This window comes from Sus scrofa, chromosome 18, assembly GCF_000003025.6.
Source record: "Sus scrofa isolate TJ Tabasco breed Duroc chromosome 18, Sscrofa11.1, whole genome shotgun sequence".
NCBI lineage: Eukaryota > Metazoa > Chordata > Mammalia > Artiodactyla > Suidae > Sus > Sus scrofa.
The window spans coordinates 51,134,019-51,161,877 of record NC_010460.4 but is presented as its reverse complement, the minus strand read 5'-3'; the positions used below and the strand labels follow the sequence as shown (position 1 = coordinate 51,161,877).

The 27,859-nt window shown below is 46.8% G+C and overlaps 1 protein-coding gene and 1 long non-coding RNA gene across 3 annotated transcripts in view; one reads left to right on the top strand and one right to left on the bottom strand.

Annotated features, from left to right (window-relative positions):
* BLVRA (biliverdin reductase A) overlaps nucleotides 1-27,859 on the top strand; it is a 53,918-nt gene that overhangs the window by 23,616 nt on the left and 2,443 nt on the right. For both annotated transcript variants that reach the window (XM_003134889.4, XM_021078651.1), the window contains 5 exons: nucleotides 5,269-5,390; nucleotides 8,551-8,670; nucleotides 11,083-11,180; nucleotides 23,653-23,760; nucleotides 26,485-26,656. In XM_003134889.4, coding sequence (XP_003134937.1) covers nucleotides 5,269-5,390; nucleotides 8,551-8,670; nucleotides 11,083-11,180; nucleotides 23,653-23,760; nucleotides 26,485-26,656 — 620 coding nt within the window. The remainder of the gene's footprint in view (nucleotides 1-5,268; nucleotides 5,391-8,550; nucleotides 8,671-11,082; nucleotides 11,181-23,652; nucleotides 23,761-26,484; nucleotides 26,657-27,859) is intronic.
* On the bottom strand, nucleotides 271-26,609 carry LOC110257518. The gene is made up of 3 exons (XR_002340258.1): nucleotides 26,453-26,609; nucleotides 22,083-22,182; nucleotides 271-733 (listed from the first exon to the last, which is right to left on the bottom strand). It is a non-coding gene; the product is annotated as an uncharacterized LOC110257518 (long non-coding RNA).

The following is a 27,859-nucleotide window of genomic DNA, read 5'->3' as shown; positions in this document are numbered from 1 at the left end:
CGGACAATATGCTGCCTACAGGAAACTCAGCTTAAATATAAAACCACACATTGGCTAAAAGGAGGGGTTGGGAAGTTCCTGTTGTGGTCAGAGGGTTAAGAACCTGACCTAGTCTCCGCGAGGATGCAGGTTCCATCGCTGGCCTCGCTCCGTCGCTTCAGGATCTGGCATGGCCACAATGGCTTAGGTCACAGATGCAGCTCAGATCTGGAGTCGCTGTGGTGTAGGCCTGCAGCTGCAGTCCCGATTTGACCCCTGGCCTGGGAACTTCCATATGCGGCAGGTGTGGCGGTAAAAAGAAAAAGGAAAAAAAAGTAAAGGTTGGAAAAAATGTCCTAAGTGTGCTCGCTCAGATCAGTGGAAACTGGTCGTGGATTGTCAATAACAGACAAATTTCAGGACGAAGAATACTACCAGGAATAAAAACGGTTATTTCGGAATGATGAAGTGGTCAATTGATCAAGATGACAAAATTACCCTAAACATGTATATACCTAACAATAGAGCTTTGAAATACATAAGTCAAAAACTGACAGGACGGTAAAGAAAAAGACACAAATCTAAATCACAGTCAAAGATTCCAGTACCTTTCAATGACTGATAGAGTAAATGGGCAGGAAATCCGTAAGGCGATAGGAGACTTGAGTGACTACCATCTTGATCTAACAGGCTTAAGGAGCAGTACATCCAACAGCGGTAGAAGACACATGTTTTTTTCTTTTTACGGTCATACCTGCAGCAGAATACACATTCTTTTAAGTGCACTCAAAACATTTACCAAGATGGACCCTCTTCTGGGTCATAAAACATGTTTTAAAAATTTTGAAGAATTCAAGTCATTTAAAGGATGTTCTCTGCCTGAAGTGAAATTAAATAGGAAACTTGTAGTAGAAGAGTATTTGGAAAATGCTAAACATTTGGACCTAAATAACATACTTCTGAAGAAGCCGTTGACCAAAGAGTTAATCAAAAGGAAAATCAGAGAGTGCTGTTAAGTGAATGAAAATGAAAGCGTGACTTTCACAATTTGTGGGATGCAGCCAAAATATTGTCATCACTCACAAGGGAAATGTGTGGCACTAAAGGTCTATTTCTGAAAGGAAAGTTTTTTAATTGATAACCTAAACTCCCATCCTAAGAAATTTTTAAAAAGCATATGAAACCCAAAATAAGCAGAAAACTTAAAAGAGCAGCTAAGGATAAGAGCGGAAATTAATGCAATAGGGAACGGAAAAAAAAAAATACTATAAAACTGCAGTAATCAAGACAGTTTCCACAAAGGTACAAAGGCATTGCAGTAGGAAAAGGATGGACTTTCTCAATAAATGATGTTGAAACAATTGGATATCATAGGCCAAAAAGAATAAGAAGAACCTTTATGGCTTCCAGAGAAAGTGAAATGGCGTGTGAGCTGGCAAAGTCCAGGTCTGTTTAAAATCCTAGGTGTAGGCAGGTGATACGGCACCTGGGTCCATGCCTTATTCCATATGTAAAAATGAATTCAAACCAGAACATGACTATAAAACACCTAAAACTATGAACCTTAAACTATAAAACCCCTCAGAGAAAACACGGGAGAAAATTTTGGGACCTTGGGTTAGCCAGAAGAATGATCCATTACAAAAATTTTGGTAAGATGGACTTCATAAAAACTAAGGCCTTTAGGAGTTCCTGATGAGGTGCAATGGGTTAAGAATCTAACTGCTGTAGAGCCAAGGGTTCAATCCCCAGCCCGGCACAGTCAGTTGAAGAATCTGGTATTGCCACAGCTGTAGTGTAGGTAGCAGTTGTGGCTCAGATTCAGTTTCTGACACAGGAACTTCTGTATACTGTGGATGTAGCCATTAAAATATATTTATAAATATAAATATATATGTGTGTGTGCATGTGTGTGAACTTTAGCTCCTCAAAAGTCATTCTTTTTGTTTGTTTGTCTTTTTTTGCCATTTCTTGGGCCACTCCCACGGCATATGGAGGTTCCCAGGCTGGGGGTCCAGTCGGAGCTGTAGCCCCTGGCGTATGCCAGAGCCATAGCAACGCAGGATCCAAGCCGCATCTGCGACCTTCACCACAGCTCACGGCAACGCCGGATCCTTAACCCACTGAGCAAGGGCAGGGACCGAACCTGCAACCTCATGGCTCCTAGTTGGATTCGTTAACCACTGCGCCACGACGGGAACTCCTCAAAAGTCATTCTTAAGAAAATGAAAAGACAAGCTACAGACTAGGATAAGTTGTTTGCAAATTCCATAGCTGACAAATGAATTGTATCAAAAATGTATAAACTAAAAACTCAAGAATTTGGACTTAAATTTCAGTGGTGAAGATACGTAGGTGACAAACACATGAAACAATGTTCAGCATCACTAGTCATTATGGAAACGCAAATAGAAACCTCACTGAGAGACCACAGCACACCTATTATAATGGCTAACATAAAAAGAGGAGAAAAATCCAGTAATACCAGGTGCCAGTGAGAATGCAAAACAGCTGGAGCTCTCATACATTGGTGGCAAGCATGCAAAACAGTACACTTTGGGAAAAAAGCAGTTTGGCAATTTATCATAAAGTTAAGCCTGCATTTGCCATATGACCCAGCAAATTCATACCCAGGTATTTAAATAAGAACTGTGTGTACACAAAAAGTAGGACATGACTGTCTATAGCAGCTTTACTGACAGTTGAATGAATTATGAACGTATTTGAACTGGAAGCATCAGAAAAGTTCTTCATCTGCCCAATGGATAAACATGCTGTTATGAACATGGAATGGACTGTACTCAGTAATAAAAAGACATTAATTTGTGGCGTTCCTGTCATGGCTCAGTGGTTGACAAACCTGACTAGTATCCATGAGGATGTGGGTTCGATCCCTGGCATCGCTCTGTGGGTTAAGGATCCGGCATTGCCGTGAGCTGTGGTGTAGGTCACAGACACAGCTCAGATCCCATGTGGCTGTGGCTGTGGTGTAGGCCAGCAGCTATGGCTACAATTTGATCCCTAGCCCAGGAACCTCCATGTGCCACGTGTGAGGTCCTGAATAGACCAAAGAAAATAATAATAATAATTTTTAAATTTTGTAATGGAAGACTAGTTGATTTATGATGTGTTAATTTCGGGGGTACAGCAGAGTGACAAGGTTATACATACATATGTTCTTTTTCATTATAGTTTATCACGGGATATTGAATATAGTTCCTCGTGCAATTCCAGTAGGACCTTGTCATTTATCCATATTTACTATATAATAGTTTGCGTCTGCTAACCCCAAACCCCCAATCCACCCCTTCCCCATGAGAAGGCTGCCCCACAGGTCTGTTCTCTAGAAGTCGGTTTCTGTTTCGTAGTTAGGTTCATTTGTGTCATATTTTAGATTCATATGTATGAATGATATCATATGGTATTTGAAAAGAAATTATTGATGCAAGCAACAACACGCATGAAAAATGCACTGTGCTAAGTAAAAGCCAGACTCAAAGGAGTACTCGCTGTATGATTTCTTTTATATGACATTCTAGAAAAGGCAAAACTATTGGGATGGGAAACAGACCAGTGGTTGCCTGGGGGTGGGGTAGGGATTGACCACAAAGGAACACGGGTGTATGGGGGGGGTGGTACAACTGTTCTCTGTCTCGACTGTGATAGGTTTATGCATGTGTGTGGGTCAGAACTCATAGAACTGTACCCTAAAATGGGTGGATTTTATATGCAAAAAAAATCTAACTGCTGCATCAGGAAGGGCTTCATAGACTGTAAATGCCCAGGTCTCAAAAGCTTTGAAGGTGTCCCCTCGTGGATGGTGGGGAGAGTTCCTTCCAGGCAAGGGGAACAGGATTTGCAAAGACTTAGAGGGAGCCAACGGTTGTGAGTATTCTGCATACTTTCAAGTCGTTTGGAAGGTCGGAAGCTGAAAGGTACATGGTGGGAGAGGTGACCAGCAAGAGAGGCTGGAGAAGCAGGCTGGAGCCACGGGGAGGCAGGTCTTGTGTGTCTGGTAAAGAACATGGACCTGGGTTTTAGTTTTTGTTTTCCTTTAGGTGGCTTCCTACAAACTGTCTGACCGTTTGGGCTGCTGTAATAAAGTATCACAGAAATTTCTCTCTCAACGTCCTGAGTCTACAAATCTGAGATCAGGCTGAAAAATCTGGCTAGGGCCCCCTTCTGGGGTGCAGAGGGCCGACTTCTCATTGTGTCCTCACGTGGCCAGAGCAGGAAGAGGAGGCATGCTCTCCCCTGACTTAGAAGGGCACCAGCCCCAATTGGGAGGGCACCTTCGTGACCTCATCGCATCCTAGTTTCCTCCCAAAGGCCCCACCTCCTACTACCCTCCTACGGGGGGATAGAGTTCCCACATATCCCTTTTGGGGGGATACATTCGGACCGTAACGGCTGGGAAAGGAAGGGCTTTAATCGGGGCAGGGACTTAGTTTTCACTTCGGCCTCTGCTCCGCACGCCTGGGGACCACTCCTGGGAAGGGTGAGGCCAGGTGGAAGTTTGTCCCATCATCAGGCAGGAGGCAAGATGAGAGCAGTGGACACAGGAAGAGGGTCAGACTCGGTGGGAGATGGCAATACCCAGATGACAAAGGGGAAGGACAGGAGCGCCTAGGGTGGACGCTCAAGTTTCTCTGCTCTGCGACATCCAAGAAGTAGTGGGTTTGCGGGACGTGGAGAGAGCATTTTTCTCAGTTTGGATTTGTAGTGAGTTGCTGTAAACTTGAAAAAGTCAACCTGAGTTTGCATTTTAATACCATAGCATCCAGCCTCCAAAGAGTGTACCCAGATAATGAGTAAGCTGCCACAGGACAGGAAGATGGTCACCAGAAAGCCATGGGGAGGCGTGTGAGCCAGGGAACAGCTCCTGATTTGCCATGTGCCCCGCCTCCCCACATCGCGCTGAGCAGCTGCAGCCTCAGAATGACCCTTTTGCACGTCCAAGGCCATCAGACTAGGGCTGGGTGTGGCTGGCGCAGGAAGATCTGTCTTCGTGGGGGCGGTGGCCGTGGAAGTCAGTCGAGAGCCAGATGCAAGGAGCCTTGTCCATGGATGGTGCAAGTTCCAGCACCCGTGGGAATGTGGGAGGAGCCCGCGTTTCCGCGAGCATCTTACCCGCTTGCTGACTGTGCGGGGCTTCTTGTGAGCTCAGGGTGGGCTCCCTGCTTGCCTGTCTGGACCCTGACAGTTCCTGCCCACCTGTCTTTGTTTTGCTCTTCTCTGCTAGACGCCTGGACTGTTTTTAACCCCCCACTGGGGTCCCTTGTTTTGCAGCCCCAGAGGAGGTTTGGCGTGGTGGTGGTGGGCGTGGGCCGAGCCGGCTCCGTGCGGATCCGGGACCTGCGGAGTCCCAACGCTTCCTCCGAGTTCCTGAACCTGATTGGCTTCGTGTCCAGGTAGCTTGGCTTTGCCGGGTGCCGTGTAATTCACAGTGGGTTAGGCCACGGGACACAGAGAGTCTCCCCAGAGCCCGGAGAGAGCGAGCCGGCTCCGGGGTTCTTCCAGGGGACTGGGCAGGGTCCGCCCCATAGATCTCAAGTTCAGAGAGTCTGGGAACCGAAGGGGCTTGATCTGCTGCTGGGATGGAGGGGACTGCAAAGGCAGTGGTGGGGGTGGGGGTAGCCCAGGGCCTGACAGTAGCAAAAGGGGCACAGCAAATGCGTGTGGGTTGGTCTGAGAGGCTCCCGGTACCATGACAGCCGTCCATGCAGGGCCCTGGGCTTCACCAGCCTTACCAATTGTTTGACTTAGATGCCAATATCAGCCCAGTTTACCAAGAAAGAAGCTGAGCCACAGAGAGGTGAAATAATTTGCCTGAGGTCACACAGCTGGAAAAATCTAAGAACTGGACTAGAGCACAGGGCTCAGGTTCCAAAGCCTTTTTTTTTTTTTTTTTTTTTTTTTTTTTTTTCTTTTTAGAGCTGTACCTGCCATATATGAAAGTTCCCAGGCTAGGGGTCAAATTGGAGCTGCAACTGCCTGCCACAGCCACATCATCTTGGGGTCTGAGCCGTGTCTGTGACCTACACCGTGGCTCATGGCCACACTGGATCCCCAACCCACTGAGCGAGCCCAGGGATCGAACCCTCATCTTCATGGATCCTAGTCAGGTTCATTACTGCTGAGCCACGATGGGAACTCCCCAAAGCCCATCTTTTCAACACCATGTGTCCTCTTTTCCTTTGAGAATTCTGAGCCCTGCTTTTAAGGGTTCATTCATCTCCTGTAACTCAACTGAACCAAACTTACCACCGCTGTCTTCTTCCCTGGCCCACCCTCAGCTCCTTCCCCAAACCCCACCACACACACACATACACACACACACACACACACCCTTACCAAACTAGCCCTGTGTAACATCCTTTATCAGTAATAATTGTGAACTAGAGGTGGGCCAAGGCCCTGTGGCGGAGCACAAGTCAGGCACATCTGCGCTTTGTAGTCTTTAGAGAAATCAGCTAAATACCCAGAGCTTAAGTCCCTGGGGATGGTCCACGGAGAACCTCATTCAAATTTTAACTTATGGGACCTGCTTTCTTCCAGCTTGTGTTTCACAACCTGGCCCTTCCTTAAGGATTTTTTTTTTTTTTTTTTTTGCTTTTTAGGGCCCTATCTGCAGCATATGGAGGTTCCCAGGCTGGGGGGGGTCTTATCAGAGCTGCAGCTGCTGGCCTATGCCAGAGCCACAGCAATGCCAGATCCATGCTTAGTCTGCAACCTACACCACAGCTCACGGCAACACCAGATCCTTAACCCACTGAGCGGGGCCAGGGATGGAACCCGCAACCTCATGGATACTTGTTGGGTTCGTTCCCACTGAGCCGCGACGGGAATGCCTTCCTTAAGGATTTCAAGTGCATTGGCGGCACTGCGGAGTCCCAGAAGTGCTGGGACTCGGCCCTGGGTCAGTCTTCGCCTCCCAGTAAGACTCGATGGGGCAGCACAGGTGGGAGACAGACATCGCAGTGGCTGGCACCGGACCTCCCCCTGCAGCCCTGCCTACAAGCTGGGGTTGCCCTTGACCTGAGCTCCAGGCTGAGGCGGGGCCTCTACATCCCCCCTGCCCAGCCCTTTGCCAGCTGGCTGAACAGGAACTCCTGACCAGGTCACATGCCGGGATGGCCAGCTCATCACGCCCCCCCCCACACCTGCTGTCACCACACTGTCTGCTCCTTACGAGCCCCATTCCTCACGACCTGATGCCGTCCCATCCCTGCCCCAGGAAGCCTTGTCCAAGACCCTGAACCAGGTGTTCTTTGAATCCCCACCCGTACCCCCAGCACAGTATCCCCTGTTAGTCTTTTTGTTTGCTTTTTAGGGCCACACCTGCGGCATATGGAAGTTCCCAGGCTAGGGGTCCAACCGGAGCTGCAGCCGCTGGCCTACACCACAGCCACAGCAACTTGGGATCCGAGCTGGGTCTGCAACCTATACCACTGCGCACGGCAGCACCGGATCCTTAACCCACTGAGTGGGGCCAGGGATTGAACCCACGTCCTCATGGATACTAGTCGGGCTCGTTAACCGCTGAGCCACGACGGGAACTCACCCCCCCCCCATTAGTCTTGTGTGGTTGTCATATGTGTGACTTGTCTTCCTCCCTGTCGCACACAGACCTCATATGTTCTTGTTCAGATTCTTTTCCTGCGTGGCTTATTACAGAATACTGAGCAGAGTTCCCTGTGCTCCACGGCAGGTCCTTGTTGCTTGTGTATCTGTTAATGGCAAACTCCTAATTTATCCACCCCCCCCCCGCCCCCGCCTTTCCCCTCTGATGGACCTAGAGATGATCATACGGAGTGGAGGAACCCACATGCCCTCTGGCGCTGCAGCAGGGGTGGGGCTCTGAGCTGGCCGAGCATCCTGCTGGCTGCCCATTTCCTCTGTGACAGCCCCCGTTGGGGGACCCCTCCTCTGCTCCACCTCTGCTCGGGGGCAGAGTGCAGATGAGCAGGGCTCTCCACACTTCTAAAGCGGGGGGTCCTTTGTACTCTGTAGGAGTCAGGAGGCTTGGGGCTCCAGTCCTGCCTCTGCTCCTGGTTAGCCGTGGAGCCCCCGCTCTCCAGGGTCCATCAGCTCAGCTGTCAGGGAGGCAGTGACAGCCCAGCTTCCACTTGACCCTCACGAGGTCACAATGCACACGAAGGCACGAGAAGTCGCCCAGCAGTTTGCGCCTCAGCGGCGTTACTGTCTCGGATTTGGATCGGGTTTGGTAGTCGTGGTGTTGGGCCAAGAGCTTGGAGCCGGCAGTGACCACACACCCTTCTCATGAGATGACGGGAGATCAGTTCTCAGTATTTTAGAAGTGAGGTCACGCGGAGACTCCCACGTCACCTGGGCTGTTCGAGGCGGTGTCGGCGTTCAATGTCAGGCCCCTGACTTCACCCCTGAGAGAATGGAGTGGTGGAGAAGGCTCTGGAAGTGGGGGGGGCGGGGGGATTCATTTCTTCATTTGCAGAAGCCGACTGTCAGGACACCCTTGGGAGCTGGGGGAAGGATGGTGCCCCCGTCTCAGCCCAGGTGCTTTGCGTTCCATTGTCTGTTCTTCTCAAACAGACGAGAGCTGGGGAGCATTGAGGAGGTGAAGCAGATTTCTTTGGAAGATGCTCTTTCCAGTCAAGAGGTCGAGGTTGCTTTTATCTGCAGTGAGAGCTCCAGCCACGAGGACTACATCAGGTGGGTGTTCCGGGCAGGTGGGCCTCGCCTTGCCCAGTCGTGGGGGCTGATAGAGATGCCCGGGGAGGCTGAGATCTTGCAGCAGGGTCTTAATCAATGGGAAGAATTACGGTGGAGTCACAACCTTTAAAAGCAGGCCTCTAGTTCCCGTCATGGCGCAGTGGAAACAAATCCGACTAGGAACCATGAGGTTCCGTGTTCGATCCCTGGCCTTGCTCAGTGGGTTTAGGATCTGGCATTGCCATGAGCTGTGGTGTAGGTCGCAGACATGGCTTGGACCCCATGTTGCTGTAGCTGTGGTATAGGTTGCAGCTGCAGCTCAGATGCGATCCCTGGCCCAGAAACTTCCATATGCCTTGGGTGTGGCCCTTCCCCCCCCCCAAGAATTGGTCGTCAACTGTTAACTTTCACTATTGGTTGTAAATATACAAGGACTTTAAAAATATAATAGAACTAATATTTATTGAGTATGCTGTCCTTTAAAACATTAGAAATCTGAAGAATTAAAGTGTTTCATTTCCTTGTAAAAAATGTATGGGGAATAGTTTGGACAGTGCCTGCCTTCTCGATACAACGCCAATGTCTTTGCTGTGCTTGGAGAACTGCCCTACTGCCTGCAGCTTCCAACATTTTAGCCTTTGCACTTTTTTCTTTATTTTAGTGCTGCACCTGTAGCATATGGAGGTTCCCAGGCTGGGGTTCGAATCAGAGCTGTAGCTACCAGCCTACACCAGAGCCACAGCCATGCAGGATCTGAGCCATGTCAGCAACCTACACCACAGCTTACGGCAATGCCAGATCCTTAACCCACCGATTGAAGCCAGGGATCAAACCTGCAACCTCACGGTTCCTACTTGGATTCGTTTCTGCTGAGCCACGACGGGAACTCCAGCCTTTGTGCTTTTAACGTCATGAAATCTCTCTGAGAATGTCTCTGAGCGGTCCTTTACTCTTCAGTGTTTTTGTCATGAGCTGAATAAGGAAATAGTGGTGGCATCAAGTGGGGGGGGGTCACATCTTAGGGCAAGAGTAGTGAAGTGCCCCCCCCCACCTTTGAATGCACAGCCCTCCAAGCATTGGGTGGAACCGAGCCTGGAAGGAGGAGCCCCACGCAGGGGCCTGGCAGCTGCCCCCTGAATCTCAGCTTCCCTTCTGATGCTTCCATTAAACTACAGCTGCCTCCCTGGGCCGTTGCCTGGGGGTCCGCTGTACCCTTTTATCAAGCCCACTGGAGGTGTGGACGGAAACACCTTTCTTTGGCACCAGAGTGTATTTCCCTAACGAAGTGATCATGTAAGTCCCCCACTACTCAGAGTTTTTTCTCTAGAAAACCTGGAGAGTGAAAGCCAGACTTCTGGGCACAGCACGCTTTCCATCAGGTTCATACCTTTTTTTTTTTTTTTTTTTTTTTTTTTTTGGTCTTTTTAGGGCCGCACCCACAGCATATGCAAGTTCCCGGGGTCGAATTGGAGCTGTAGTTGCCAGCCTACACCACAGCCACAGGAATGCCGAATCCTTAACCCACCGAGTGAGACCAGGGATCGAACCCACATCCTCATGGATCCTAGTCGGGTTCGTTACCGCTTAGCTACGAATGGAATTCCGCTCCCAGCTACTTTCATGACCTCCTTTCCCTCCATTCCCTGCAGCCTCCCTGCTCCCCACTGCCACCCTGACATTTGCACCCTATCCCAATGGACAAAGTCTCATAAAGTGGCCAAGCCTGAGCACCTGCTGCTCAGAGTGAAACCTCCTCATCCCCTGGCACCTGCCAAGTGCCCGCTCACATTTCAAGACCCAGTTCAGAGACTCGAAATCTTTCCACTTGCCTCCCTCAGGCAGAGCTGGCTGCCGTGGGTTTGGTAGTCTTTTTTTTTTTCTCAGTCTTTTTGTCTCTGAGGGCCGCACCTGTGGCACGTGGAGGTTCCCAGACTAGGGGTTGAATTGCAGCTGCAGCCACCGGCCTACACCACAGCTCACGGCAATGCTGGATCCTTAACCCACTGAGCGAGGGAGGCCAGGGATCGAACCCGCGTCTTCATGGGTGCTAGTCAAGTTCTCTAACTGCTGAGCCAGGACGGGAACTCCAAGGTCGTCTTTCTTGATAGCTGTCCTGTGGTAATAGGCAACTTCCCTGTTGCCTTGGCTGCGCTTCTCCTGCAGAGTGACTGCTAAGTTGTACCTCCTGGAATGGGTGACGGGGACCCGGGGAGTGTTCAGATGAACCCACGACTAGAGAGCCTTTCTCTTACTGCTGAGGAGAAACCAGCGTGAGGTTCGTCCTTGTCCTCTGGCCTCGACTCTCCCCCACATCCCGTCCTGATGTTTGCAGGGGCTTCTGCGCCTGTGTCTCCTTCGTGAAGCTTATTGGAAGCGCATTTTCTCTGTATGTGTCTCTTTTCTTCCCCAAAGGCAGTTCCTTAACGCTGGGAAGCATGTCCTTGTGGAATACCCCATGACACTGTCTTGGGCAGCAGCGAAGGACCTGTGGGAGCTGGCGGAGCGGAAAGGTGATGTATGGTCTGTGTGTCTAGAGGGCAGACCCTCTGACTTAAGAATTTCTGCCGCGAAGATTTCTTTGGTACCATCTTTATGCCCTTAAAGCTTAACCCCGTGTCAGATATGTCGCGGGTCCCGTGGGTTCCCAGCCCTCGACCCGCCCTTGACATTGGAGGCGCATATAAGGGGGGTGGGGGGCCAGCAGGGCAGAGGGGTGGGTGGGGATCTGCAAATCTGTTCGTCTTATCAGCTTCTTTTACTTTAATGAAAAATGCGAATTAGCGTCTGCCTATGCTCCCGTCACATCATTCGGGTTCCACGTGTGTGGTGTTTGTGTGGCTGATGGGAAAAAATGCCCAGGCCAGAGTAATTGATTGTCTCGTGTGCATGGTTTGTAGTTTTTGTTGTTTCTTAGCAGGAGCACCATTTAGTAATGCTGGGAACATGGAAACTCTGCTAAACATATGTTATTTGACCTGACTCTCTTAGAAACCCTTGGAGTAGGCCTTTTCTCCAGCTTGTGTGTTGGAATCTCAGGCTCTGAGGAGTTAAAAAATCTGTGCCAGAAATGGAGCATAACCTTCACAAATTGTGAATTCGTTATATCGTATACCTGTAACACACAGAATCCTACATCGACTCTACTTCAAAAAATGTTTTGTGTCAGGTCACAAAGCTCTAGGACCACTAAATAGGAGACAGAGACTTGATTTCAATCTTTGGGGCTCTGGAGTCCCCATTTGTTCCTCTGAGCATGCTGCCCTCCAGAGATTTTTATGTTTTTATAGTAACTGGACAAGTCCTTCTGTGGAGGCAACTAGGACTAACTAAAATGTTTAGGGATTAAAAGAACTAGTTACGAGTTCCCATTAGGGCAAGTGGAAATGAATCCTTCTAGGATCCATGAGAATGTGGGTTGATCCCTGGCCTCACTCAGTGGGTTGGTGATCTTGTGTTGCTGCGGCTGTGGTGTAGGTTGCAGATGTGATTCAGATCCTGTGTTGCAGACAAAAAAAAAAAAAAAACAAAAAACAAAAAACAAAGGAGTTCCCGTTGTGGTGCAGTGGTTAACGAATCCGACTAGGAACCATGAGGTTGCAGGTTCGGTCCCTGCCCTTGCTCAGTGGGTTAAGGATCCGGTGTTGCCGTGAGCTGTGGTGTAGGTTGCAGACTCGGCTTGGATCCCGCGTTGCTGTGGCTCTGGCGTAGGCCAGCGGCTACAGCTCCGATTAGACCCCTAGCCTGGGAACCTCCATATGCCGCAGAAGCGGCCCAAAGAAATAGCAAAAAGACAAAAAAAAAAAAAAAAAAAACAGATCCTGTGTTGCTGTGGCTGTGGTGAAGGCCAGCAGCTGCAGTTTCAGTTCCATCCCTAGCCTGGGAACCTCTGTCTGCCGCGGGTGGGGCCCTAAAAATAAAAAATAAATTAAAAAAAAGCGCTAGTTAAAGGAAGTTTAAGTCAAAATCTCAGTGTCAGCACTTGCTATATAAAATCTCTAATATATGAACCAAGTGTGGTGAACAATTATAATGAAAATCACCGCTGTCCTTCTCATCAGTGTAGACGGATCACAGTGTTGAAACTCTCAGGTGCCTTCCTCTAGTCCTGAGCTGTAATTCTGGAGGACAAAGTCCATCTCTCCCTCTGTAGCCCCAGCAGCTCACCCTAAACACTACCTAGAACTTAGTAGCTGCTGGCTGAATAAAAGAAGGGATGAATGGCTCGTGAAGTGAGCGAGAGGGTTGGGGAGCTCTGGGGCCATCACCTGTGTCCAGGGAGAGAGGACAAGATGCCGGAGATTTCTGGCTAACTGCCAGTGGAAAAATGTCCCTTCACAATGAAGAGCAGTGCTGTCCTGATCAAGCGATTGCTGATATGGTCAATATGACCTCACAGGACCTCGGGGGCGGGGGGTGAACATAGCATCAACCACATAATAGAGATTTAAGCCAAACGTTTCAGTTCACAAGAAATACAGGGATGAAGGAACAAATTAAACGCCATCCAAAAAAATTCAGTCATCTAGAATGTGGAACCCTTTTCGAGATGACAAGCAGGGTGTCTTCAGGGAGATAACGCCCCTGCACGTGGTGACTTTCGTCCAAAGAGCACACGATGGGAAGAAGGGGGACGGGAGTCCCTCTGCACCGGAGACTCTGCATTGCCTCCGCCCGATGGGTAAGGTCCATGTTAACAGTGAGGCATGTTATAGGGTGGACTTGTTGACCGAAAACAAATAGACCGCCCGCTAGTTCTCCAGCAGAGATGAGTGTATTCAGAATCAGCAGAGACTTGCAGTTCAGGGTCTGCAGCCCTGGTGAGCCCCAGGCAAGTTTCTGCCCAGCAGGGTAAGGAGAGGGCTCTTACAGAGGAGGAAAGCAAGTTGGCTGAGCTCGTAGTAGGCAAAGAGTCCATAACCTTCCACTGGCCGAGCTCTCGCCAGGACAGACGAGGAGTCGCTCCTGTTCCCAGTGGGCTCTGCGGTCACTGCAGGGCGTGGGAGCGCCCCGTTCTGGCCTCTCAACTCGATTTAATAGAGGTTTGTGTTCACTGATGGTTTGTGGCCCCTTAATGTGATGTGGGGAGAATGGCCCAGGACTTCTGTAGTTTTCCTCCTTAAAACACATGACCCCGGTCTAATCATGAGAAAAACATCAGAAAAATCCCGGGTGAGGGGCGTGCTACAGAAGGCCTGACCAGCACGCCTCACGATGGTCCAGGCCATTAGAAACCAAGGACATTTTGAGAAACTTCCTAATCCGAGAAGAGTCTCAGAAGACGTCATGCCTAAATGGAGATGAAACACACCCATAAAAACATTAGGTAAAAACTATAGAAAATTGAACAAACTATGGATTTAACTTTTTAATGAAAACCAAAATATTGTTGGGTTGCAGCCGTGGTTTACGCTCCTTAAGCAAAGAGCATCGGGATGGCTACGCGCGGAGAATGAATGGCTTCGAAAAAGAGGAGCGTCCTTCTCGGTGAAAGTGGCTTTGTTCTCTCGGCAGGTGTTCCTAACGCAGAATGTTGCGTGAGCAGCGTTGACATGAGAGTTGTCACTGTGTATGAGATGCTGTCCTTGGTCATAGCGTTGACACAAGGATGACCCTTGCGGCAGCCCTCCCCGTCCCGGGCACAGCACAGCGCGATCGAGAGAAAACTTCCGATCTTAGGTTAGAAGACGCTGAGGGGGAGCAGGGAAGAGTGGAACATGTGTTCTGGCTTTTCAAGGGGCTGCCTGAGGGACTGGTTTCTGTTTCTCCGGACCGAGAGCGCCAAAGGAAGCAGTCACGTCTATGAGACGCCAGGGTCAGGGCGCCTGAGAACAAACGGAGCTTGCAAAGCACAAGGCTGCAACCCTTCAGACAGACACCAGAGGGAGCAAGAGTCTACAGACGCTCAGGAACAGGGGGAAGCGTCCTTAACTTGGAAATGACAGGTGCAAGCCTAGAGAAGATACATCCCAGAAAAGGTTTGAGTAGCCTCCAGAATTTCTCACTTGGATGACTGGCGACGGTCTTTTCCTATACAGAGCATCTATAAAGACTGGGAGAGGTGGCTGTTTTTCACATACAGGCATATCTAGGAGATGTTGCAGGTTCAGTCCCAGACCACAGCCGTAAACTGAATATTGCAGCAAAGTGAGTCAAGCGAATTTTTGGGTTGCCCGGTGCAGATAAAAGTTATGTTTAAACTGTCCTGTAGTCTACTGAGAGCGTGATAGCATCGTGTTAAAAAAAAAAAAAAAACAATGTACATACCTTAATTTAAAAATACTTTTTTGTGGAGTTCCTATCGTGGCTCAGTGGTTAACAAATCTGACCAACCATGAGGTTGCAGGTTCAATCCCTGCCCTTGCTCAGTGGGTTAAGGATCCGGCGTTGCCGTGAGCTGTGGTGTAGGTTGCAGATGCGCATTGCTGTGGCTCTGGCATAAGCCGGCGGCTACAGCTCCGATTCAACCCCTAGCCTGGGAACCTCCATATACCACGGGTGCAGCCCTAGAAAAGACAAAAAAAAACAAACCAACAAACAAACACTTTTTTGTTAAAAAAATAACTGTCATCTTGACAATGCAATGTTGTTAAAAAAAAAAAACCTTCTATTTGTAAAAAATGCAATGTATGCATGGTCTAATAAAGTGAAGTGCAGTAAAATGAGATATGCCTATAAATGATCACAAGGAGTGCAGAGAAACGGGGAAACAGCCCACTCAGACGGAGCAAGGTAAATCTCCAGAAACCAACCCTAGAGAAATGTAGATCTATGAATTACCAAAACAACTGTCTAGAAGATTCTCAGTCAGCTAAAAGAAAACACAAGACACGTAAGTGAAGTCAGGAAAACAGTGCACGAACAAAATGAAAATGCATCAGCAAAGAGATGTCAACTATAAAAAAAGAATCAAACAGATTTTGGAGCTGAAGAATAAAATAACTGAATTTAAAAATTCACAAGAAGAATTCAGCAGCAGATTAGATCAAGCAGAAGAAAGAATTGACGAGCTTTGAAGATGGGTCATTTGAAATTTGATTCAAAGGCGCAAAAGGAAAAGAGAATGAAGAAAAGTGAAGAAAGCTTAAGGGACTTATAGGACACCATCAAGCAGATCAATATATGCATTATGCAAGTCACAGAAAGAGACAAGGGGGGAAAAAAGCTTTGAATTGGAAGAGCAAAGGAGTAGATTGGAGGCTTTACATTTCCAAATTTCAAAATATACTGCACATCTACTGTAATGGGAGCCGTGTGACACTTGACTAAACACAGCCATATAGTCTAGTGGACTCAAATAGGGAATCCAGAAACAAGCCTTTGTAGTGCCAAGACTACCCAGTAGAGGAAGGGACTGTCTCTCTAACAGACGGTGCTGGGAAAGGTGGATGTCCGCCTGCAAAGAAATGAAGCTGTACTCTTACCTCAGACTGTATTAACTTAAAAATGGATTAAAGAGACCTAAAACTATAAAATGTCTAGAGGAAAACTGGGAAAAGCTCTGGACGTTGGCTTTGGCAATGATTTTTGGGATATGATACCAAAATCACAGACAACAGAAGCCAAAATATATACAAGTGAGGTTTTGCACTAAACTAAAAAAACTTGGGGAGTTCCCGTCGTGGCGCAGTGGTTAACGAATCCGACTAGGAACCATGAGGTTGCGGGTTCGGTCCCTGTCCTTGCTCAGTGGGTTAACGATCTGGCGTTGCCGTGAGCTGGGGTGTAGGTTGCAGACGCGGCTCGGATCCCGCGTTGCTGGGGCTCTGGCGTAGGCCGGTGGCTACAGCTCCGATTCGACCCCTAGCCTGGGAACCTCCATATGCCGCGGGAGCGGCCCAAGAAATAGCAGCAACAACAACAACAAAAGACAAAAGACAAAAAAAGAAAAAACAAACAAAACTTGGGCACAAAAAAGGAGACAAGCAACAGAGTGCAAAAGGCAGGCTACAGAGTGGAGAATGTATTTGCTAATCATATATCTGGTAAGGGTTAACATCCAAAATATATATAAAGAATGCTTACCACTCAGCAACAGCAGTAAATAACCTGATTTTAAGATAGGCAAGGGGGAGTTCCTGTCGTGGCACAGTAGAAACGAATCTGACTAGGAACCATGAGGTTGCAGGTTCGATCCCTGGCCTCGCTCGGTGGGTTAAGGATCTGGCATTGCCGTGAGCTGTGGTGTAGGTCAGAGGGGTGTCTCGGATCTGGCGTGGCTGTGGCTGTGGCGTAGGCCGGAAGCTGTAGCTCCAGTTAGACCCCTAGCCTGGGAACCTCCATATTCCATGGGTGTGGCCCTAAAAACACAAAAGACAAAAAAAGAGAGAGACAAATACCATATGAGTGATCTAGAAGCGTCAAATTCTTAGAAACAGAGACTAGAATGGTGGTTGCTGGGGGCGGGGGGGAGTGTGGGGAGTTGTTTTCATGGAGCATAGAGTGTCAGTTTTGCAAAATGAAAAAGGCCTAAAGCCTCTTGACAACAGTGTGCTTGTAGTTAAACCACTGGACTGTATATCTTAAAATGGCTAATATGGTAAATTTTATGTCGTGTTTTTATTACAATGTCTTAAAAACCAAGTAAGCATAAAAGAGAGAAATCAAAGTTAAACAGAGGATTTGACCCCAAATGAAATGGTGCTGCACAGTAATTCGAAGGCTCCAAATGCAACATCATTAATGTAGCAATTTGGCAAATCAAAATATGCATCAAAGAACATTAAAACATTCAAAAAAAGTTCAGATCCTTTGCAAACCTTATTTTACAGAAGTACGTTAAAACTTTTTGTCCAGAACTGTTCATGCCAACATTTTCAGAGCAAAAGATGGCAAGCAGATACAGTATTCAAAAGCCAGAGGATGGTTAATGGTTAACTATGGTGTATTCATCTGATGGAATGCTACACAAGCTCTAAAAGTCGTGAAGGTTCCTATTATCATGAGAAAATGTACATTACACATGGCTAATGCAGGTTACAAAACTATGTTTAATATTCTCCTAAAGGATCAGATGTATAGATAGGTTATTTGGGGTCTTTTTTTTAAGGCCTCACCTGCAGCATGTGGAAGTTTCCAGGCTAGAGGATGAAGCAGAGCTACAGCGTCAGGCCTTTGCCTCAGCCACAGCAACATCGGAACTGAGCCGCGTCTACGACCCATGCTGCAGCTTGTGACAGTGCCAGATCCTTAACCCACTGAACAAAGAGAGGGATTGAACACACTTCCTCGCAGAGACTAGTCGGGTTCTTAACTTGCTGAGCCAAAATGGGAACTCCAAATAGTTTGTTTAACAGCGGTTATTTCTTGGTAGTGGCATTTTGTATGATTTTATTTACTTTCTATTTATTCTGAATGTTTGTTTTCTGTAATGAGCATAATTTGCTTTAGTAATATGAACTAAGACAGTACCGCTTTAAAAATTAAGAAGGTATCAAATTGTATATACAGTTTAATCCTCCCCAACAAAAACAAATTTTTATTTATTTATTTATTTGGGTCGCATCTGCAGCACATGGAAGTTTCCAGGCAAGGGGTCGAATTGGAGCTGCAGCTGCTGGCCTACACCACAGCCACGGCAACACCAGATCCGAGCTGTGACTGTGACCTACACCACAGCTCATGGCAATGCCGGATCCGTAACCCACTGAGCCAGGCCAGGGATCAAACCCACATCCTCAGGGATGCTAGTTGGGTTCATCACCACTGAGCCACAATGAGAACTCCAAGGACAAATTTTTAAAAGTTACACATAACTTGGACAAACCACTAGAGAAGTTTAAATATTTAATGTAAAAGAGAAAAGTTTTAAGATATATTGAAAGCTTTCCACAGAAAGAGAAAATTAACTTATGTGGTATTGTTTCTGTTGGTAGGGGGTAGAATTTTTTTTTTTTAAAGGACAGTCTTTAAACATTTTCATGTAAGAAATATCAATTTTTAAATATCACGGATTGGATGGAAATTCCTATTTTTCTTTTCATGGGCACACATAAAATGAATCACTGTTGGCTCCAGGCAGCGCATGGCCTGTTCTTCCTGTTTCTTCTCAGAATTAGTGTGTCTCAAGCCCCATCTGTCCACTCCAGCAGTCAGATGGGATAGCTTGCCAGGTTGGACACATTTAAGTAATAAGTGGAACAAACTGTTTTTAGCACTTGAATCAGTGGTTAAACTAGATACAAAGCAAGAACCCTATGACACGAGAATTTCTGAGAAATAAGTCTTCCTTCTCTTACTGAAGCAGTTCTGAAGAGTCCAACGCCAAAGCCATCAAAGAAACTGAATAATAATTCTAGTATTTGTCTAAATTACCTAAATTCTTATCTTTTTGTAAATTGAGATATAATTCCTTATGATAAATTCAGAGATTTTTAAGTGCAGAGTTAAATGAATTTTGACGGAGCATATACTCAGGTAATTATTACAACAATCAAGATATAGAACGTTTTTATTATTCCAGAAAGTTCCCTCATGCCCTTTCTTGTTGCTCATTTGTTCCTAGAGTGACACTGATTACCTGCTGCCAGACTTCCCTTCAGGTGATTCTCAGCTGGGACCTGAGACCATTCCTGTATTGTTTACATGCCAGTATAAACCTCAGGTCACATACGCAAGGGAAAAGAAGCCAATGCAACAAAATGGCCACAGTGATTAACTGGTAGAGTTCCGGGTGGCTTTATTTTTTTATTGATACTTGTCCACGTTATCTCAATTTTCTTCAGTTATATGAATTTATATTTGTACTTTAAAACTAAAAATAAATATAATTTGGTTTCTATCATATGACCACAGCCATGAAGAGTAATTCACAGCAGAATAATGACAAGAAGGAAATATACCAGTATCTTAATAGTGGTTCTTTCTAGCAAATAGAATTGTGGGTATTTTTATTTCTTCTAAACCCCTCAAATTTAAAAACACTCATTTGTTATTTCTAAGATAGATAGTATGCCCCATTTTGAAAGATGAGGTCAAAAATGGTTCTTTGAGAATTCCTTAATGTACTTGCTTATGTCCGAAAGCTGCTGAAATATATTTGAGGAAATGAATGGGTTGAGAATTCAAGCTCCTTAATTAATTGCAAGTTGCCCTTTTATTTTCTCCTAAGAAGTTATTGCTTGTTTTACAATCCATGACAGTTTCTGGCTTATCATATTTTTGTTGCTGTAACTATTTGTTTTGTTGATGTTTGTTTATTGGAAATAACCCCTAACTTACAGAAGAGTTGTAAATACAGTACAGAGATCTGTTTTTTCTTGACTTATTTGAGATTAAGTTGCCGACTTGATCCCTCAATAATTTCATCATGGTTGCGACCTTTTAGCTGGACTTACCGAGAAAAAAGGGGAAATGACTCAAATTAATAAAATTATAAATGAATGGTAAGACGTTATAACCAATACCACAGAAATACAAAGCATCATGAGAGACTACGGTGAACAATTACAAACCAACAAATTAGATAAATTAGGAGAAATGGATAAATTCCTAGAAACACATAATTTACCAAGACTGACTTGTGAAATAACAGAAAAACTGAACAGGCTAAAGGACAAGATTGAATAAGTTATCAAAAATGTCCCAACATGCAAAAGCCAGATGGCTTCACAGATGAATTCTGTCAGCCATTTAAAGGAGAATTAATAACAGTCCTTCTCAAATTCTTTCAAAAACTCGAAGAGAAAGAAATACTTTCTGGCACCTTTTGCGAGGCCAGCATTACCCTGATACCAAACCAAACAAGGACCCTAGAAGAAAAGAAAATGACGGGCTAATACCCAACGATGAACATAGATGCAAAAGTCTGCCTCAAATTCAGGAGCACATCAACAGGAGCATATACCATGATCTAGTGGGATTCACCGAGGTCGCAAAGATGGCGCAACATATGCAAATCGATAAATGTGATACACAACGTTAACAAAATCGAGGATAAGTATCCAGCTGATCATCTCAAGAGAAGCAGAGAAAGCACTTGACAAAGTTGAACATCCTTTCATGACTCACAGCAAATTAGATATAGAAGGAATATTTCTCAACATAGTTAAGACAGTATGGAGAAGCCCACGGCTAAAGTCATGTTCATTGGTGAAAAGGTAAAAGCCCTTCCTGTGAGATCAGGACAAGACAGGCTTGCCCGTAATAACCACTGTGCGCTATTGAACATCGTACTGGAAGCTGAAGCCAGAGTAATAAGGCAAGAATAATAAATAAAAGGCAACCAAATTAGAAAGGAAGAATTAAAATTATCTCTTGGCAGGTGACATGATCTTATATATAGAAAATCCTGAAGACTCCACCAAAACTGTTGGAATGAATAAATTCAGTAAAGTTACAAAATCCCATAGTAACATACTGAAATCAGTTGCATTTCTATATACTAACAACTGAAGGAGAAATTAAGAACAAAATCTCATTTGCAGCACGTTCAAAAGAAAATAAAGTACGTGGGGATATTTGACAAAGGAGATGACAGATATGTACACTGTAAACTAGAAGACACGGATGAGAGAGATTCAAGACGCAAATAATAGATAACCTGTGTCCTTGGATTGGAAGAATTGGTATTGTTAAAATGTTCATACTCTCCAAAGCAATCTACAGATTCAGAGCAGTCCATATCAAAACTCCAGCAGTATTTTTCACAGAAACAGAAAAGCTATTCTGAAATTTGTATGGAACCACAAAAGACCATAAATAACAGAAGCATCCCTGAGATGAAACACAAAGCTAGAGGCATCACACCACCTGATTTCAACCTATATTACAAAGCTGTAGGAATCAAAAAAATTGTGGGGTGTTCCCGTCGTGGCTCAGTGAAAACAAATCTGACTAGCATCCATGAGGACACAAGTTCAATCCCTGGCCTCGCTCAGTGGCTTAAGGATCCAGCATTGCCGTGAGCTGTGGTGTAGGTCACAGACATGGCTTGGATCCTGCATTGCTGTGGCTGTGGTGTAGACCAGCGACTACAGCTCTGATTTGACCCCTAGCCTGGGAAACGCCATATGCCATGGGAGCAGCCATAAAAAGACAAAAAAGTGTGTTACTGGTGTAAAAACAGGCACATCATATGTATGACTGAATCACCTTGTTGTATAGCAGAGATTATCGCAACCTTGTAAATCAACTGTACTTCAATAAAACTTAAAAAAAAAAAAAAGGCACAAAGACCAATGGGACAGATTCTAGAGCCTGGGCATAAACGTATGCATATACGGTCAACTCAGCTTTGACAGCAGCACCAAGAACTCACAGCAGAGAAAGGGTAAGTTCTCCAATCAATGACGTAGGGAAAACGGGAGCCTTATCTTACACCATTCACGAAAATTATCTCCAGATGTATCAAAGACAAAGGAAGCTGTTAAAAAAAAAAAAAAAAAAAAAAAAAAAAAAAAAAAAAAAAGACTTACCTGAAACTGTAAAACTCTCAGAAGAAAACAGGGAAACATCCTTGAATTGGTCTTGGCAGTGATTTCTCGGCTAAGCCACCAGTCGTACAGGCAGTGAAAGCTGAAATAAACATAGGTCTGTGTCAAACTCAAGAGCCTCTGCTCAGCAGAGTAAACAGAGTCCATAAAGTGACAACCTACAGAATGGGGAAAGCATTTGTAAACTGTTTATCTGATAAAGGGTTAATGTCTGAAGTATAACAAACTTACAAAATTAAGAGCCAAAAAGCAAATAATCCAATTAGAAAATGAACAGAGGAATTGAATACATGTATTTCCAAAGAAGACATACAAATGGCCAACAGATAATTGGAAATGTGCTCAGCATCACTAATCACCAGGAAAATGCAAATCAAAACCACCAGATATCGCCTCACGCCTGTTAGTTAGAATGGCTCTTATCAAAAGGACAAGAGATGGAGTTCCCATTGTGGCTCAGCGCGTTAAGGACCCAGCCTAGTCTCCATGAGGAGGTGGGTTTGAGCCCTGGCCTCACTCAGTGGGTTAAGGATCCAGCATGGCTACAAGCTGCAGCATAGGTCACAGATGCAGCTTGGATCCCGTGTGGCTGGGGCTGGGGCGTAGGCCTCAGCTGCAGCTCCGATTCAACCCCTAGCTTGGGAGCCTCCATATGCCGAAGGTGCAGCTGTAGAAAGAAAAGACGAGATATCACAGGGGTTGGCAAGGATGTGGGGAAAAGCGAACCCTTGTGCACTGTTGGCAGGAGTGTAGGTTCGTGCAACCACTTTGGAAAAGAGGGTGGAGGTTCCTCAAAAAATTAAAGATGGAACTACCGTGGGATCCGGCGATCCTAGTCCTGCCTGTGTGTCTGAAGGAACTGAAATGGGTACATCATCGAGACAGAGGCACACCCCTTGTCATGGCAGCATTGCAACCACCAAGAGAGGGAAACGACCTACGAGTCCTTCGGCAGAGGAGAGGGCCAGAGAGAATGCGGCTCATGGAGAGACCGGACTATCACTCAGCCACGGGGAGAAGGAAATCTGCCGTTTGCAGCAACACACGTGGACCTAGAGGGCGTTTTGCTAAGTGAAGAAAGTCAGACAGAGACACGCACATACTGTATGGTTTCACTTAGATGTGTAATCTGAAAAGAAAAAAGAAAAGGGGGGCCTGTTTCATAGAAGCATGAGAATGACAGTTGCCTTGGGCCGGGGGAAGGGGAACAGGGCTTATGATCAAAGGGTACGGATTTCCAGTTACACGTTTGGAGGATGTGGTTACAGCGTAGTTATTATCAGTAATAATAGAGACTCGCACACTTGAAAGCGGCTGAGAGGCCTCAAGCATGGTCATCACACACACATACAAAGTGGACTGTCCGGCGGTGACTTGTGACGTGTTTTCATCTTGGCAGTCGCTCCGCAGTGCATGTGTGTCTGATCAACACGTACACTTGAAATACATAGGTTATATGTGTCAATTATCCCTCCCTTCCCAACAGTGAAAAAATAGGAAATGAGCACAGTTGCTGACGGCTGCCTTTTTCACTCCGTCTTTGTCACAACAGGGAAAGTCCTGCATGAGGAGCACGTTGAACTCTTGATGGAGGAGTTTGCGTTCCTGAAAAAAGAAGTGGTGGGGAAGGACCTGCTGAAAGGGTCTCTCCTCTTCACAGGTCAGTCTCGGGCGGGGTGACCGCTCATGTGAAACTGGTGCGGCCAGAAGGTAACGCTTAGGTTCTTCCCTAGCCCTCCGGTGTGTGCGCTTGGACTCGTTGCTGCCAAAGACTGCGGGCCAATGTAATTTTCCCATTCATCCGCAGACAATACCTATTTTTCTGTATCACAAATGAACGTGTCGTCAGAACAGAACACAGACCCACAGACATAGAGAGCAGGCTTGTTCTTGCCAAGGCGCGGGGGGTTGGGTGAGGGAAGGACTGGGAGGCTGGGGTTAGCGGATGCAAACTGGTCTAGGGGTGGCTGTAAACGCCAAGGGCCCACACAGTGGCACAGGGAACTCTAGTCGATATCCTATGATAAACCATCATGGACCAGAATGTAAAAAGGGATGCGTGTGTGTGACTGAGCCTCGTTGCTATACAGCAGAAATTAGCACAACATTGGAAATCAACTAGACTGAAGGTTTTTTAGAAATCTTTTCTTTCCTTTGATCGCTCAGAGGGCCTTGGGACAGCTTGTGTGAGAAAAATCTCAAGCACACTTAGGCTTCCGGCCCAAACTATTAGGCAGAATTTTCTCTCGTGAAATCTTTTTTTTTTTCTTTCTCTTTTTAGGGCCACACCTGTGGCGTATGGAGGTTCCCAGGCTAGGGGTCGAATCAGAGATATAGCTGCCAGTCTACACCACAGCCACAGCAACACAGGATCCTTAACCCACTGAGTGAGGCCAGGGATCGAGCCCACAACCTAATGGTTCCTAGTCAGATTCATTTCCACTGTGCCACAGTGGGAGCTCCTCTCATGAAATCGTAAGAAATTGGAAGTTATTTTCCACAGGAGGTTGAAAATGAAACCTCTCTTTTTAAAAAGGACTGAGAGGTTCTTAGAGGAGAGAACCTTTTTGTGCTCAGTAGAGCAAACAGACTATGCATAGCCCCTTCTTCCTCTCGTGTTATAAAGACACTGGCTGTGACCAGAATATTTGAGCCACCTTGTAGTGAGCTGTTTACTCTGTGCTGGTCATTCTTTGAGCAGCTCCATCAGCAACGAAATGAACATTCTGGGGTCTCCAGCCCTGCCTGTCCTTTGAGTAGGCCCCTGAGTCTGTCTTTACCCTAAGGCATCCGGGCCACCTTTGCTGGGGGCCTTCACCCTAGAAAGGAAGTCGTGAGGGCGTCAGGTGGTAAAACCTTCATCCTTTCCCTTCCTGACTTTCCAGAAAATGTGGGGGAACCTCATTTCCAAAGCTGTCTTCATTCTTTAAAACAATGAGAGAAAATGAGAGATGTGGCAACGAGTAATAGGAAACCATTCATCTGCACAGGAACTGTGCTCAGTGGACACGACCTTATCATTTCCTGTCCATTCATATGCTCATCCTGTAAAGTGGGTCTTTCCTACCCCCATTGTACACACTAACTATTATTTTTCTTTTTTTGTCTTTTTAGGGCCCCACGTGGCGGCATGTGGAAATTCCCAGGCCAGGGGGCAGTTGAATCGGAGCTGCCTCTGCCGACCTATGCCACAGCCACGCCAGATCCAAGCCACATCTGCAGCCTACACCACAGCTCACGGCAACGCCGGATCCTAACCCACTGAGCGAGGCCAGGGATTGAACCCGAGTCTTCATGGATACTAGTCGGGTTCGTGATGGATGAGCCACGACGGGAACTCCCATACAGACTTTTTAACTCACAGAGGTGAGTAGCTTCATGAAGTTGACCCACCACCTCCGTGGCAGAGGCAGGCAGATTGGAGCTCAGGCCTCTGACTCCCTGGCTCAGATTCGTGACAGCTGCTCAGTGCTCCCGAGGGAACAAAAGCAGCTAATAACCACCCCAGAGGGGGCTGCCTTGCTTTTGTAAGGCTGATGCTTAGGTCCAAGCATCGTGTCGTTCCAACCATGTCGTCTGGGAAACGGACCATCTTTTGTTGGCTTTTATTTATATAACATGTTACCCTTTTTAGAACATCCTCATAATTATGAATTATTTTAAGTCCATATCAAAGTTGTAAGAAATCCTTCCTTTATAGAGCAATGTTAACAGGTATGAAGTTTCTAAAATCTAGGTTATGTTTCAGCTTTAGACTAGAGACAGAGGGGAGCAGTATGGAGACACGGTTTCTTACAGAGATGCCCTTTTGATGGACTGGAGGTGATGGAGGCTAAGAAGACACTTAACACCGTGTCCATTTCTTGATACTGACATAGGGTGTGATGACTGATTTTCACAGCTATCATGAGGCCTTCACCCTCTTACCATTTACAGGGCTATTTATATGGCACTTATAGGTATATAGGCTTGAGGGGCTAAAATACCTTGATTCTTCTTTTCTTTAAAGCTCTAACTGAAAAGGATATAAATGTACCTACTTGTGTGTATTCATATATGTTAACGTATATATAATATATACAGCACACACACACATTGAAGCCTGAAACTTTTTTAACCTGTGGGCAAGATGGGCTGCAGTTTCCAATAAAATACTTTCTTTTACTAACAAACAATTAATTTAATAAACAGAAAAAAGGGGAGACGCTCTTTGAAAGTCCGCATCCGAATTAGTCAAGTCGCACCCCCACGTCCTACGGCGTGGTTGCATCCCCCGATCCCGCAGCCACATCTGTTCGCTCCCTGTCTCCCCATGCAACCCCCCCACCCCCCGCCAGCTGTCAACCCCTCACCTCCAGGCCCCGCCGTGTCTGGTTCCCCACAGCTGGCCCTTTGGAAGAGGGGCGGTTTGGCTTCCCCGCCTTCAGCGGCATCTCTCGCCTGACCTGGCTGGTCTCCCTCTTTGGGGAGCTGTCCCTTGTGTCTGCGACTCTGGAAGAGCGGAAGGAGGATCAGTACATGAAGATGACGGTGTGTCTGGAGACAGAGAACAAAAGGTAGGTCGTAAGGAGCTGTAAGAAGGAAAAGGAAGGAGGGGGAGCCTGGGTGGGGGGTGCCCAGGCACCTAGACGCCCCCCTCCCCACCGCCACTGACCACAGAAGGGCCACCAGCTTCTGCCAGTGCCGGGATTTCACTTGGGTTGCCTCGTGGCATCCTCCTGGCAACCATGTAAGGTTAAGCAAAGAGAGGCTGGAGTTCCCACTGTGGTGCAACAGGATTGGTGGTGCTTGCAATGCCAAGACACAAGTTCAATCCGCAGCCTGGCACAGTGGGTTAAAGGATCCAGCATTGGAGTTCCTGTTGTGGCTCAGGCGTTAGTGAACCCGACTGGCATCCATGAGGACGTGGGTTCGGTCCCTGGCCTTGCTCAGTGGATTAAGGGTCCGGCGTTGCCATGAGCTGTGGTATAGGTCGTAGATGTGGCTTGGATCCCGTTGCTGTGGCTCTGGCGTAGACTGGCAGCTACAGTTCCGATTGGACCCCTAGCCTGGGAACCTCCACACGCCATGGGTGCGGCCCTACGAGACAGAGAGAGGGGGGAAAAAAAGGATCCAGCATTGCTACAGCTGTGGCTTAGGTTGCAACTGCAGCGCGATCTGATCTTTGGCGTGGGAGCTTCCATGTGTTGCGTGCGGGGCGGCCAAAAAGAACGAGAGGCTTATGCATTTGAGCAGCTGTCTAAGCCACACAGGGGAGCAGTATCCGATAGAGGAGCAGGAATCCAGTCTGTGACCTGAAATCCTCCCAGCGTTTCATTGTGAAAGTGTCAGATATGTGATAAAGTGAGAAGAACATTGCCGTGAGCACACATACAGCCCCCACCTAGGTCCTGTCATTAACTCTGTACTCGGCTGGCTTGTCACACGCCCAGCTGTTTTTTTAATCATCACATCATACTGTTGAACTGTTCCCACAATGTTCTGCTTACTTCTCATAACAAGACTTTTTATTATTTATTTGTTAGGGTTGCAGGTGTGGCCTATGGAGGTTCCCAGGCTAGAGGTTGAATCAGAGCTGCAGCTTCCAGCCTACACCACAGCCACAGCAATGCCAGATCTGAGCCTCGCCTTCCACCTACACTGCGGCTTGCAGCAACGCTGGATCCTTAACCCACTAAGTGGGGCTGGGGATTGAACCCACGTCCTCTTGGCTACTCATCGAGTTCCTTTCCGCTGAGCCACAACAGGATCTCCTCAAG